General features: G+C 39.7%; 1 protein-coding gene across 1 annotated transcript in view; it reads right to left on the bottom strand.

The window, feature by feature from the left end:
* MYO5C (myosin VC) overlaps positions 1 to 15,730 on the bottom strand; it is a 128,104-nt gene that overhangs the window by 35,565 nt on the left and 76,809 nt on the right. Inside the window, exons 19-23 of the mRNA XM_075857991.1 lie at positions 6,943 to 7,154; positions 4,804 to 4,969; positions 2,698 to 2,844; positions 1,561 to 1,725; positions 537 to 630 (exon numbers count right to left, since the gene is read on the bottom strand). Coding sequence (XP_075714106.1) covers positions 537 to 630; positions 1,561 to 1,725; positions 2,698 to 2,844; positions 4,804 to 4,969; positions 6,943 to 7,154 — 784 coding nt within the window. The remainder of the gene's footprint in view (positions 1 to 536; positions 631 to 1,560; positions 1,726 to 2,697; positions 2,845 to 4,803; positions 4,970 to 6,942; positions 7,155 to 15,730) is intronic.

Genomic DNA, 15,730 nt, shown 5'->3' with positions numbered 1-15,730 from the left:
CTGCCTGACTGCATTGTGCCAACTGTAAGGTTTGGTGGAGGAGGGATAATGCTATGGAGTTGTTTTCCAGGGGTTGGGCTAGGCCCCTTAGTTCCAATAAAGGGAAATCTTAATGCTTTAGCATACCAAGACATTTTGGACAATTATATGCTTCCAACTTTGTGGGAAAAGTTTGAGGAAGGCCCTTTTCTGTTTCAGCATGACTGTGCCGCAGTGCACAAAGCAAGATCCATAAAGGCATAGTTTGGTGAGTTTGGTGTGGAAGAACTTGACTGGCCCAAACAGAGACCTGACCTTAATCCCATCCCACAGAGAAACTCCAAAATCTTATAAAAATCCTTCCCAGAAGAGAGGAAGCTGTTTTAGCAGCAAAGGCGGGACCAACACTATATTCATGCCTATGTATATAGAATGGGATGTCATACAAGCTCCTGTAGGTGTAATGTGAAGGTGTCATAATACATTTGTCCATATAATGTATATCTCGATCTACCTATATAAAACTAGACAAAGAAGGGGAACACTCAAACACTCACCTTTCATCTCTTGGGTCTTCTCTTCCAGTCTGACTTCCAACTTTTGCTTCTGGTCCAAAAGCTCAGCATTTTGAGTATGGAGCTTTGATATTTTCTAGTGAAGTAGTTTTACAAATTAGTGACATCTTTGAATCATTTATTTTGGTAAGAAATACATTACATAATAATCACTTGCATTTATTGAATATTTATTTATCAACATTCAAAGATCCCCGCCCAACTCCACCCTCCTTGTTCCTCTGTATGTTCCCCATGCATAAAGTGCTGTGCAGAATCTCCAGTGTATTTCGATAAGATGCTTCTCCTCAGTGTCTTCTGTGTAAAAACTGACAGAGAGAAACTTATCACAAGTATGAGGCAGGGAAGACAGACTGGAGCTGCACTACATAGGAATATACTGGGACTCCACAGTTAGGGGACATGTCACTAAGATAGGACTCAGAGCAGAGCAAGTGTTGTGTGATGAGACTCTTCCCATTCTGCCAAGCCAGAAGCATCATGGGAAATGTAGGGCTGCATTAGCGGAACCATATCAAATTTGGAAGAAGGAACCAAAATGGCAGACAAGCCATGAATTGCACATCAACTAAATCAGGTATACACAAGGCATACACAGGAGCCCAGCCTCTACATTATCTCCAATAATAGGCTGCACTATATAGGCCAAAAATAGTTGCTGGAGTGCTTTTTTAAAGATGGGTTTATATAATAAATGCTAAGTAAAGAAAATGTAAAAAGATCGCCTTAATTCTCTGTATCAAGTTGGATGTTAGGCTAGCAGTTTATGGTGTATATTGTGTTTACGACACTTCTACATAGCAAAAAAAACAGTTCCAGCAACATTCCTGATAAATCAGCCCCAGTGTCTTTATTTTATTAAATATCTAGTTTCATGAATCCTTACAGAACACTGATAGCATAACTTGTGACTGAAATCTCATGAGTATTACTCCCTCTTGTCCTGTTATCATTATACTGTGGAGGACAGTGACGTTAGCCGTCTCCACACTGAGAACGCACACACCTGCTCAGCCTCATCCTTGTATTTCTTCCCTTTTCCCTCCTGTGACTTCCTCTGCGTGAGAGATTTTTCCAGCTCTGCTTCGAGTTTATGGAGTTTATCAGTATCATGTGAATGAGTGGCTGCTAGGCTGGTCAGTCTTTCCATCAGTCCATGGTTTTCCTTGTTCTAAAACAAAATTATGCAGTGAGCTATTTTCAGTCCATACATTAACAGTATCCTAATTGTGAATACAGCTTGCCCAAAAGGGACTTAGCTACCGTCTAAAATTAGGACATGTGAGTGATAATAGGCTCAATTCTACTCTATGATCTATTCATAGAAAGGAAAGAGCGAGTTCAGAGAAAACAAGCAACTCCCAAGGTGGATTACTATAATTGATGCTTTTGCAAGCGACAAATTTCCACCCTACAGCAACAAAAAATGTACACATCAGTTATGAGCCTCGTTCTGCTGTAGATGATTCTTTTACTGCATGCTTCAGAAAACTTGGCATAGTCACATCTTAGTTACCAGTATTATGTATTAGTGTCGTCCTTGCGCCCAGTTTTGCCTTCCAACAGTAATTCGCACTGTTCATACATTACATTATTTTCTGTGGACACATCTGTGTTGTCTGCTTACAAACCAAAAATTCTGCTTTCTACTAACAATAGATCTCCGGCCTTATGGTCACATTCCACACGTCTATTCAATGTAATAGATGTCAATTATTTAGGACGCAGCACTTTGACAATACAGTGAAATTCCGTTAATTGACACCCGAAAATCCAGAAAGTAAGATACTCCATCACTTGTTTCTAGCCCAGAGCTACAATATCATTTGGAATTGTACAAGACCAGAAGCAGAAGACTGAACACACATAACCAATAAGGTCGCAGCACCTAATATTTGGAAATCTACTGGTGTTTAAAGTCTATATGACATTCAGAAGGTTAGTTCTGGCTGGATTTCGCCTTTAATCTTTGGGGGTGGAAAATTGCTGAAATCTCTACACTGAATGTTATACTGAATGTGGAGTTTTTAGACGTAGTTTTCATTTAATAAAAAAGCAGACACCTTTAATGTTAAAATTTAAACATGAAATGTAGAAGCATCAAGTAGGAACCATTTAGGTCAGACGATTATAGCTTGAATACCTGATCTTCCAGTTTCTTTTGAAGCCGCTGCACCCTATAGGATAGTTGAATGTTGACCACGAATCTTCGAATGTTCTGAAACCTGCGCCGGGCCAGCCATGCACGTGCATACTTCTGTAGTATTACAGCCTTGTGCTCTTCCCGCATCTACATATACGTAATAACACGGGAAATATATTTTTATCTTAATTATAATCCAGTGTTACCAAGAACTAAAAACATAAATGTAACAATGAAGAACAAAAAACTACAAAAGTAATGTATTCTAGGGGTTACATGTGGCTACCAGCATTGTAAGGAAACATATCCTGCTTTGCCACGATCATAATACTGATTTATTCATACTTTATATCGACTATAAGATATAATGATTTTTGTCATATGATTAAAACATCAATATTAGTTCTAAATTATATCACTGTCAAAATTATTCATTCTGTTACTCTAGCTTGTATATTCTGATCACGTCTGAACACCCCAGTGGCTGTTAGGGTATGTGCACACGCTAGCTTGCTTTTACGTGTGAAAAGACAGACTGCTTTCAGGAGAAAACAGCTGCGTCGTTTCAGACGTAAAAGCTCCTCCTCGCATTATGTGAGGCGTCTTTGACGCTCGTAAATCTTGAGCTGCTCTTCATTGACTTCAATGAAGAACGGCTCAAATTACGTAGCAAAGAAGTGTCCTGCACTTCTTTGCCGAGGCAGTCAATTTACGCGTCGTCGTTTGACAGCTGTCAAACGACGACGCGTAAATGACAGGTCGTCTGCACAGTACATCGGCAAACACATTCAAATGAATGGGCAGATGTTTGCCGACGTATTGTAGCCCTATTTTCAGGCGTAAAACGAGGCATAATACGCCTCGTTTACGTCTGAAAATAGGTCGTGTGAACCCAGCCTTATATTGGTAATTATGTGGGGGACAGGGGTTCAGGAAGAGGGAAACAGTTGTCCCTCAAGTTACATTGGCCTCAGGTTACAGGAAATACAACATACAATGGTCATTTCTGGGCCATTGTAACTTGTAACTGTGAAAACCACGGTCGTGTGCATGGCCCCATAGGAATTAATGGGGCTGCAATTCTCCCGTGGATTTTCGGGGGAATTGCGGCCGCAAAAGCACGTTCGTGTGCATGGGGCCTTATTTGTACTGTTTTTCTGTCTTTCTCTCTGTATTTGGTCTGTTCGTCTATGCCATACCTTACTCCCTGACGCATGTACAAATTGTTAATTACTCCTTTGCAGGAGTTTATTTGATGGTCATCTTTGTATTAGTGTGTCTTTGGACCTTTTTATATGCTCTATTTTAGTAGTTTCAATAAAATGTATATTTTTTATATTTGATACAATACAATTGCAGTTTTGCATCTCTTTTTCGTTTTTTGGTCTGGATATCTAGTTTTGACGCAGGCAAACATTACTAAATTGATTCTCTTTGATCAACCCTCCTTACAAAACTATATTTGTTTGATATATAAATTATTTACATTTAGTGGGTGATCACTACTATATCTCTTTGGTTATACTATCTCCAGCAGCTTCATAGAAAGTGATGTGGATAAATGATAAATAACTATTATGGGGAAACCCTTTAAAGTGTATGCACGGCTTGGATGTGTAGTAGCGCCTCTCTACAGTACAGTATGGTACTACATGTATTGTACTGTTCTATACCTGTGCCAGAGTGAGCTGCTATTTTGGACTAGAGCGTACTATACAGGACTCCAGTTCCTATCATAGAAAGTGATTTACAGCTTCCAGCAGCTATTTCTGCCTAGTATATGTAAGGACTTGCTTTATCTGTATTAACTATCAGCTTAATCTTTTTTTTCTTATTTTTGGTTGACATTTTGAAGACTTTGAAACCAATTACTAGTTTTCCATAGAGTTATAGTCTCAAGTTACAATATTTTTAACTTATAATGGTCATTTCATAACCAATTAATATTGTAACTTGATGGACCACTGTATTGAAGTTAACTACAGTCACAGTTGAATGTTAATATTTTGAGTGTAGTTGCCCTTTAAGCGAACTGCATAAAAGTACATTTGAGTCCCATTCAATAAAATGCATTGCCAATTATTAGAGTGCTTTAGATTAACATACCTTGCGGTATCTCTTTCTTGCTTGATAACCTCGTGTGAATGATTGTATGGTTACAGTAGCTACTAAAATAAGCTGGTATATGCGGCGCACTAGGAAACCTCTGCAGTGTTTCTGGATGATGATAGCAGCCCAAGCGTGTTTAATGGCAGTTGCAGTTATTGCTTGTCTAAAGAAGAGACAAAAAGGAAAAATTCAGAAATGATCTTGTGTAAGATTTCTTACTGGTTTAACATTCACAATATGTTGTGCCATAAAGCGAATAATATACTATACATTTGAAAATAAAAAAATAAAAATAGTCAAATACTGTACAGAATTAACAGGCTTTTATGGCACATCTGTATGTGTCCTTTTAGCATACGATTAACAGGTTTACATCTGGATAACTTTTTTAATAGTACTGAAAAATGCAGTATTAAGCTTTTCAGAACAAAACAAAAAAGTTTAAGGGGTTTTCCATGAAATACATTTATCCCCAATCAACATGATAGTTGATAAATGTAGGATTGCTGGTAACCCCACCGCTGGAAATACCACAATCACTAAACAGGAGTACCAAGTTCCTTCTCCCTCAAACGGCCGTGGTGAGGAGGAGTTTCAATGAAGCGGAAGTGGAGCGCGCGTGCTGCAGCTGCATTCATAGACAAAAGGACTGTGGACTGTGTACCGACTGTTTTGTCAGTCCCATAGACTTTGAATGGTGATTCATACTCGACTGCCGCACCATTCAAACTCCTCTTCACCGTGATCATTGCGGGTCCCAACAAGCATACATCACCTATCCTGTGGATAGGTGATAAAAGTATTTGGTGGAAAAACTCCTTTATGGTTAACCTTGTTATATGGAAGTTAATGACACACAGTTACATATGTTTGCATTCCATTAGACAGTATTTGTTTTATTTGTTTGCCTTAAGACACAGACAATTTTTGTTTTTTAATTCTCATTTTTACATCGTTGCATTCCAAGAGCCAGAAATTGTTACATTTTTTGCATGAATTTAGCTGTATAAGGGCATGTTTTTTGAAGGACGAAATGTATTTTCTAATGGTACCATTTAATCTACCATATACTTTACTGATACATTTTTTTACAATTTTGTGCGTTGGAATGGAATAAAACAGCAATTTTTCCATTGCTTTTTGGGTTTTGTTTTATCGGCGTTCACTATGTGGTAAAAATAACATGTTAGCTTATAACATATTATGAAAAATGTTATTAAACATTTTTTATTTTTATTTTTTACTGCCCTTTAAGGATTTTATCAAGCGATCGTTAAATTGCCCATGCAATACACTGCTATATTATATTCTGTACTCTACTATTAAGTCTTGCCTCTGTGGCAAGGCTTAAAGAGGTTTTCCTGTGAGGGTTCCAACTTTCAGCATCCGCTGTTTGAAGGTGCTGTGGCACTCCAGCGAGCGCTGCTTCCCCTTTATTGCTTACGCTGATATATATTGTAAAACACATTCTTAACGGTGGTTCACAGTATGGCAGCTTTCTCCCATTCAAGTGAATACTGTGAACCACCACCACCACGAGTATGACAGCGTTTTACTATATTGAGCAGCGTAAGTGATGAAAGGGAAGCAGCGCTCACTGGAACTCCGCGGCCCCATTAAACAGCTGATTGGTGGGGTGCCAAGAGTCAGACTCCCACCGTTTAGATATTGATAGCCTATCCTGAGGAGAGGTCATCAATTTTATCTCACCGGACAACCTCTTTAATAAAAGAGCACTGATGGCAGACCTGGGGGCCTACAATAGGCGTCCGGATGCCATGGCAACCATTCTGCAAACTGCGATTTTGTCGCATGTGTCCAACTGAGAGATAGAGCTAACAACTCAAATGCCACAGTCACAATTGACCGTGGCATCTGAGGGGTTAAACGGCTGGAATCCGAGTTATCTCTGATCCTGGTCGTTGCAGGTGGGTGTCAGCTGTTTGAAACAGCTGGCACCTGCCTTCTAAGCAGCTGACCCTGCACCATATTGGGGTAGCGCACATCAGCCGTAAATGTCCGGCGGATGTCACTAAGGAATTAAAAAACATATACTGTCAACTGTATGGCTAAACATGGCGTGAACTTAGCCTTAGAGTATCTCCAAACTTGAGTTTAATAGTAAGGCTGGGTTACCTCACAGCCCGTTGTCCCCTGACGTACTGCTGTATAACAATGGCTGCATTTCGTGCACGCAGGAACTTCTTTCTCTGCACCCAGCCCCGAATGTTCTTCTGGATCATAACGCAGGCATTTCTCAACTTGTCAGACCTTAATTTTTCTAAGTATGCCACTTGCCCAGCTCTAAAGAAGATTTTAGTTCTTCCAAACTGATACTGGTTGGAATCCTGTAAACAGTCAGGGAAAAATCATATACATAATAAAACGCAACCATGCCAAACCAAATGTAATCATCAATGGCATTTTATGTATATAATATTGGTCTTTACTTAGGTAACAAACACAATTGACTGACAGTTCCCATCTCCTGACATCTATAAAGATACCAATGTCACTCCCACAAAATGAGTAGTGCATAGAATAGAGTTTAAGTCATGTAGGGCTATAGAACATAGGAGGCCCATTATGAAAATGTTCCATGCAAAATGTATTTCCCTATGCAAGATTCAATTCAACATCAAATTAATAGATTAATATAAGTGCCAAAGACGACACCCCTGGATATGAGGATCATCAAACAAATGGCTTAAAGGATTTGTCCAACACCATAAATATCTATTGCATAGATTACAAAATCTTAACAATGTTTGCCATTCACATGCTGTTAAAAAAAATATCCAGTGAAGAGTTTTGACATTTACTTACATAGTATGGTGCCACCTGGTGTTCAAAGTGTATAGCATGTGCATGTCCACCTCGGACACACATGCTCAGTCACTCTCCCCACAGACAGGTCTCTGTATAGTGATCTACTGTTCACTGCAGAGAAGCCAATAGAAATCGCTTTCTACCCTGCTTATCTCCACAGTAGAATGGCTGTATAACTGAGGAAACTTCTTCCCAGCTTCTTAGGGTTGTAAAGCTCTACATCCTGAAAGCAGATATGAACCCTGAACATGCTCACTCAGTCTTGAATGTTTTACTTCATTGTATTTTCATTGCTTTCTAAGGGAGTTTATACAGTGGATGTCCCATTCAGTATATATTGTCACTACTCTGAATCCCATGTTACCTATCTGCAGGGAAAGTAAGGGAATAGGACTACCTTGTATGGCCAGACAGCCCAGGGTCCATTGAAGGACCCCAGGGCTGTCTGACCATATTTCCTGTTGTTATGTCATACTTAGATATGCCCTAACAACTGCCTTTGTACAACCAGTACACAGGATAATGTACTGGCATATAGACATATGCCAGTACATTAACCCGTTCCCCATGCATTCTGGGCCCTAATGACCAAGCAATTTATTTTATTTTTTTCGTTTTTCCATCGTCACATTCAAAGAGCTATAACTTTTTAATTTTCACGTCGACATAGATGTATGAGGACTTGTTTTTTGCGGGTTAAGTTGTATTTTTCAATGGCACCATTTTGGAGTATATAGAATTTTTTTATTAACTTTATTTACTTTTTTTGGGGGGGGGGGGATATAAAAAAAAAACCAGCAATTTAGCAAGTGTTCTAAGCGTTTTACATTTACGCCGTTTATAGCGCGGCATAAATAACATGCTACCTTTATTCTATGGGTTGGTACGATTCCGACGATACCACATATGTATCGTTTTTTTTATGTTTGACTACTTTTGCAGAATAAAAACACTATCACCACTTTCCAAGAGCCATAACTTTTTTATTTTCCTGTCAATTTCGCCATATGAGGGCTTGTTTTTTGCGGGACTTCATTGCTACCATTTTGGGGTACATGGGACTTATTGATTAACCTCTTATTATTATTTTTTGGGTGGGAATAGGAAAAAATAGAAATTTTGCCGTTTGTTTTTTGCGTTTTTTTAACGGCGTTCACAGTATACCAGAGCTTTACTGCCTGTCAGTATAATACTGACAGCCATCTATTAGGACATGCCTCCAGCACAGCCTAATAGGTACATAGCCAGGCAAGACCTGGGGGCCTTTGTTAGCCCCAGGCTGCCATGGCACCCCATCGGATGCCCTCCCTCCGTAAACAACTCAAATGCAGCGGTCGCTAATGACCGCGGAATTTGAGGGGCTAAATGGCCGTGATCTAAGTAAACTTCGATCGCTACCGTTGGAGCAGGAGCCCGCCTGTCATTAGACAGCCGAGCCCTGGCTCCAGCTGGGTAGTTTATTAGGCTGCATAATAAAGCCTAGAATAAAGCCCCTTAATAAACGCAGTGAAAAGGTGTATCGGCGGTCATTAAGGGGTTATAGTTCAAAATGAGAAATCACCCTATGTTTTTAAAAAAAAAAATGCTAAATTAATTTAAAAAAAACAAAGTAATGTTAAATAAAAAAAATCTGTAAATAAAATACACAGAACTGCAAATTTTTTGCAATTAATAAACTTTACAAAATATAAGTCCCAAAACATGAAATAATATACACATATTTTGTATCTCCACGACCGTAACTACCGGTACAACAAATGTATAACCTTATTTATGATGAACGGTGCGTGGTGTAAAAAAATAAAATGAAAACTGTAGCGGAACTGCTTTTTTTTATGCATTTTTGGCAAAATAAAAATGTATAAAAATAAAACGATAATGTAAATGTACCAAAAAAAATGGCACCTTCATAAAGTACTACTCGTCCTGCAAAAAACAAAGTCTCATACAGCTACGTCGTAGAAAAAATAAAAAAAAGTTATGAGCGCTGGGATGCAAATGGGGAAATATAAAAAAATAGTTCTGTCCTCAAGGCCAAAATTGGCCGAGTCCTTAAGGGGTAAAAATGTCTGAAAAACATTCATAAAATGTATCAATATGTATGCCAATCCTTTAAAAAATGTGGTCACTCGTGACACAACTGCTCTAAAGAAGGTCTTTCAATTCATTGAATTTGAATACATAACCGTTCTCCAAAACAGAATGATCAGCTGCAAAAATATTTCTTTGGTTTTAAAGCCACCTACTGGCTACAGCACTTATTGCATTAGAGTAGGGCTGAACAACCTTGTTTTGTCTGAGGGCCACAATGTGAGACTGCACCTCTCGAAGGAGCCACAACAGTGTGTTGACATAATGTATATTATACACCTGTCCTAACCATACAGTGTTTTCATTCAGAGGTTAACAACCTGTCCTTAAAGGGTTATTCTCATCTTATAAAATTATTGCATATTGCTAGGATATGATAGGATTCCTTTATGATTGGTTAGGCCTCATACACACAACCGTGCCTGTAATCACAGCCCACGATTGCGGGCCGCCCACATTTTCGGGCCGTGCTCCTATACAAAGTATAAGAGCACGGCCCGTAAAACACAAAAAAACTGACATTCTCCATAATTCCCGTCACGGTTCTACGGCACAGACACCCATCCGTAGCGCTACGGAAAGGTGTCCGTAACCAATAGAACCGAATGAGTTCGGTTACGGTCGTGTGCATGGGGCCTGAGGGTCTGACCTTTGGGACACCAACCGATCCTGAGAATGAAGGGCCGAAGCACTTATTTAGCTTCTAAGCTTCTAAGTTTTCCCTGCACAGTCCTACTTTCATACAGTTGAGGACTGTATGCATATGACCACGTATAACAAACTGGTAGTCTAGATCAAATAAACCCCTTATAAATTAACTACCAACACTTAACTTCTTTGAATGTGGGGTTGACCCGGGGGTCAGCCACAGCTTTATTAACCCCTTTAGGACACAGCCTGTTTTGGCCTTGTGGACACAGATGATTTTTTCAAATCTGACATGTGTCACTTTATGTGGTAATAACTCCAGAATGCTTTTACCTATCCAAGCGATTCTGAGATTATTTTCTCGTGACATATTGTACTTTATGTTAGTGAAAAAATTTGGTCCATAAATTCAATATTTATTTGTAAAAAACGTCAAATTTTAGCAAAAATATGCAAAAATTAGCATTTTTCTAAATTTAAATGTATTTGCTTGTAAAACAGATAGTAATACCACACAAAATAGTTACTAGTTAACATCCCCCATATTTCTACTTTATATTTGCATCAGGTTTTTTTCACGTCATTTTATTTTTCTAGGACGTTACAAGGCTTAGAACTGTAGCAGCAATTTCTCATATTTTCAAGAACATTTAAATAGGCCATTTTTTCAGGGACCAGTTCAGTTCTGAAGTGGCTTTGAGGGCCTTATATATTAGAAAGTCCCCATAAATCACCCTATTTTGAAAACTGCACCCCTCAAGGTATTCAAAACCACATTCAGAAAGTATTTTAACCCTTTAGGCGTTTCACAGGAATTAAGGCAAAGTAGAAGTGAAATTTACAAATTTCATTTTTTTTGCCGAAATTCATTTGTAATAAAAAAAATCTGTAACACAGAAGGTTTTACCAGAGCAATGCAACTGAATATTTATTGCCCAGATTCTGCAGTTTTTAGAAATATCCAACATGTGGCCCTAGTGTCCTAATGGACTGAAACACCGGCCTCAGAATCAAAGGAGCACGTAGTGGATTTTGGGGCCTCCTTTTTTTAGGAATATATTTTAGGCACCATGTCAGGTTTGAAGAGATCTTGTGGTACCTAAACAGTCAAAACCCGCCAAAAGTGACCCCCATCTTGGAAACTACACCCCTCAAGGCATTTTTCTAGGGGTATAGCTAGCATTTTCACCCACATTGTTTTTGCAGAATTTAGTGGAATTAGTCTGTGAAGATGAAAAACACCTTTTTTTCTGTGGAAGCCTAGAATTTTTTCATTTTTGCAAGGAATAAAGAAAAAGCACCCCAACATTTGTAAAGCAATTTCTCCCGATTACGGCAATACCCCATATGTGGTCATAAACTGATGTTTGGACCCACAGCAGGGCTCAGGAAGGAAGGAGCGCCTTTTGGATTTTGGAGCGCAGATTTTGCTGGATTGGTTTTCAGTGCCATGTCGGGTTTGCAACGCCCCAGAGGGACCAAAACAGTAGAAACCCCCCAAAAGTGACCCCATTTTGGAAACTACACCCCTCAAGGAATTTTTCTAGGGGTATAGTGAGCATTTTGGCCCCACAGGATCTTTTTTTTAGAGCTAAGGTGACCAAAAAACAGCGTTCACCCTGCGCAATAAATTACGTTTTACTTTATTCTGCCAGTCGGTACGATTACAGTGATACCATATGTGTATAGTTTTTTTTAAGTTTTGCAGCGTTTGCACAATAAAATTAAGTTTCTATAAAATAATTTATTTTTTGAGACACCATATTCTGAGCCGTAACTTTTTAATTTTTTCGTCAAAAAAGCTGTGGGATGTCTTGTTTTTTGCGGGACAGGTTGTAGTTTTTATTGGTACTATTTTGGGGTAAATGCGACTTTTTGATCACTTTTTATTCTCTACCTTGGGAGGGGTGGTGACCAAAAAATAGCGATGCTGACAGTTTTACGTTTATTTTGTTTGCGGCGTTTACCGCGCGGAAAAATTAACATTATAGTTTCATAGTTTGGGTCGTTACATAAATGACTTATTATAGGAAAACAAAAACTTTTATTTTTACACTTTTATAAAACATTTTTCTTAACTTTTTTTAAACTTTTTACACTTTATTTTTTTGACCTGCAGCTTTGATCGCTGCTAGAATACATTACACTACCTAGGTAGTGTAAGGTATTCCAACTGTCAGTGTGACGTCACAGTCACTCTGACAGTTAGTCTACGAGGACCAGCAGAGGCTGATCCTCATAGGCTTGCATGCACGGCAGACCTGGAGGCCGTTGTCTGGTCCCCGGGTGCCATCACAAGCATCAGCAGCCCCCACGATTGCATGGGGGCTGCTGATGTGCTACAAACCCCCTACATGCGGAGATCACAATCGAGCCCCGCATGTAACGGGTTAATTGCCGAAATCAGCGGCGAAGAGCCGCTGATTGGCAACACTGGAGTGTCAGCTGTCGGGGACAGCTGATCTCCCAGTTCCTGATGCACACCTTGTCGCCGGGAACGACACAGTTACTTCCTGTCACTCTGACAGGAAGCCTATCAGGACCAGTCAAAGGTTGGTCCTGATGGGCTTCCGTCCATGGCAGAACCGGAAACCATTGTTTGGCTTCCGTTTGCCATACTAACTATCGGCAAACCCCGTGATTTCGGACCGGGGTCTGCCGCTATGCTAGAAACCCCTCAAATTCGGCGATTGCAACCGATCGCCGAATTTAAGGGGTTAATTCGCCGAAATCAACGGCAAAGGACCACTGGCCGGCAAGAGTGGAGTGTCAGCTGTCGGCGACAGCTGATCTCCCGGTTCCTGGTGCACTCTGTCGCCGACAGTGTGCACCGGGAAAAACTCAGTAACTGTACGTCCTCGTGCGGGAAGTAACCTCCCGCGACGAAGTATAGTTACCTACTCGTGCGGATAGGGGTTAAATTGAATAAATAATTAAATAACATTTTGTTAACCTTATCAAAATATGAAAACTCTAAATGACCTTAACCAAAGGTCAATGAAAAACCTGTAGGCCTGCCTATTCTAAGGACAAAATCACATCAGTCAAGACACCAAGGTGCCAGAAATAAAAGTCGTGAAAAGAACATCTCTTCTGTCCATGTTTCTTTTCTTTAGTTTTTTTTGGAATATGTTTTGGTGTTTTTTTAACGCTGTAACACCTTGCCATGTGTGCAAGCAGTCCAGATCCTAGGACTGTATCAATATTCAGGAGAAATAAATCTTGCAGCACTCCAACAGGATGAATGAAAAAAACTGTGATTTATTTAAGCCAACATACAGCAAATGCAAAATAAACCAAACAAGAACACAAATAGAGACAGAAAAGCACAAAACAAAAACACCATCACCACAACCATCCTGATATCAGGGAGGGAAAAAGTTTGGCCAAAAGAGTCTGATGAGGGAGGGGAGGGGAACTATATACTCTCCCTATTACCATAAACTATCCCCCCTACACGACCCATACGCCCTCCTCCTCCTAGAACAGCTGACTCACTGTTAGCAAAGGACAGAGGGAATACCCCTCCTAAACTACCTCACAATAATTAAAACCTTTACCAGCAACAGTCCCAGGCTCAGCGGCTAATATGCCTGTGAGCCTCCAAAGTTTGTTACAATGTTTCAGTGTAGGTAAGTCGATTGCAGGGGAGAGATTTGTTCTGCAGCTGCTGCAGTTAGCTAAGGGCCTGTTCACATCAGCGTTAGTTTCCGTTGAGGGCTTCCGTCAGAGGTTTCCGTCGGGTTAACCGCTCAGTGGAAAGGCAAACGGAAATCTCAGCTTCTGTATCCCTCACCATTGAACTCAATGGTGACGGCAACCTAACTAATGGTTTCCGTCTGTCACCGTTGTGACAGGGTTCCGTAGTTTCGGACGGAATTAATAGCGCAGTCAACTGGATCGATCGCAGTCAACTGCGTAATTGATTCAGTCAAAATTACAGAACCCTGTCACAACTGTGACAGACGGAAACCATAAGCTAGGTTTCCGTCACCATTGAGTTCAAAGGTGAGGGAAATGGAAGCTTAGGTTTCCATTTGCCTTTCCGTTGAGGGGTTAACACGACGGAACCTCCGACGGAAGCCCTCAATGAAAGGGCAACGGTGATGTGAACAGGCCCTAACTGAGGACTGCACCTAGGCTGGATACATTGTACAAAACCCTCAATTGTCAGTAAAACTAAGTCAGGACAGGTTTTTAGCCACAGAATAGAAACAAGAATATTTCCATTCTCTGACAGCCGGCAGATATCTAGATAATGGTGAAGAATGAAACACAAATTACATTAGGGAAACTTTACATGCCACACCTTTTGGAAGTTGCAATGTTCAATATGATTTTTCAGCAATGACAATACATTACTTATACAATAGCTTAGAAAGTGTGTCCACATAATGTTTCATTTAACAGCATTTTTTCTAATTGTAATAGTGCTTGATAGTAAAAGTGTAAAAGTGTAAAAGTATACCTCCGTTTTCACACAGCCAAATTCTTTAAAATGATAGATCAATTTTAATTGCAATACCTCCCATTATCTTATTATATTAACTTCATAAAATTGTCTGAAAACTTGAAAAACCACCATCAGAGAGTGGCAAAACATTTCATTATATGATGAATAAGCTTTATTTACATAAGATAGAAAAACCTATAAGTCTCTGTGCACACTGCGTTTTGGCCCTACGTCCAGTGTGTACATCGGGAAAGCTTCTTTTTGCCTTCATCCGGCTGGTATACGTTAGTACACCTTATATTGGAGGATGGAATAGTGTCGTTTATAATGCTTTTCCATTCCAAGGGATCCCGCGCGGTACATGTTTTCTTTTAACATCGGAGACTATGGGTGACGTATACCACTGTATGACATACTTCACAGATATACTTTTAACATATGTCATGGGTATTTCAATAGCCTTTCATGACATATACATTAAACGGATACCATTATAGTCGATGTAGGCGTTAAACGGATGCCTATGAGTGGCATCCGTCACCCATATACTATAGTGGTAATAACGTATACATCATTTAAAAAAAAATCACTAATAATATATTTTTAATACTAGACAACTGCTTAGATTCATGTTCAGTGAACTAAAAAAAATCAGATCAGTGAGGTTGCTGTAAACCAGTGCTTCTGAAACTTTGGGGCCGGCCTCACTGGTGGGATGTCCCAAGTTGTTGGTGAGGCTCGGCTGGGAGGCAGTATTGATAGGAGTGATGTGCTAATCTATCCTGCTGCACAAGCCTTCTCTAGCTGCTACAATAGCTGATTTAGCAACAAGGGTGGATTTACACATGGCAGGGTTTGTTGCAGAAATTTCAGTGACTGAAAATCAGTTCTATTCATCTGAAT

Source organism: Rhinoderma darwinii, chromosome 3, assembly GCF_050947455.1.
Source record: "Rhinoderma darwinii isolate aRhiDar2 chromosome 3, aRhiDar2.hap1, whole genome shotgun sequence".
Taxonomy (NCBI): Eukaryota; Metazoa; Chordata; class Amphibia; order Anura; family Rhinodermatidae; genus Rhinoderma; species Rhinoderma darwinii.
The sequence above is the reverse complement of the archived record's forward strand: the minus strand, read 5'-3'. Positions and strand labels throughout refer to the sequence as shown.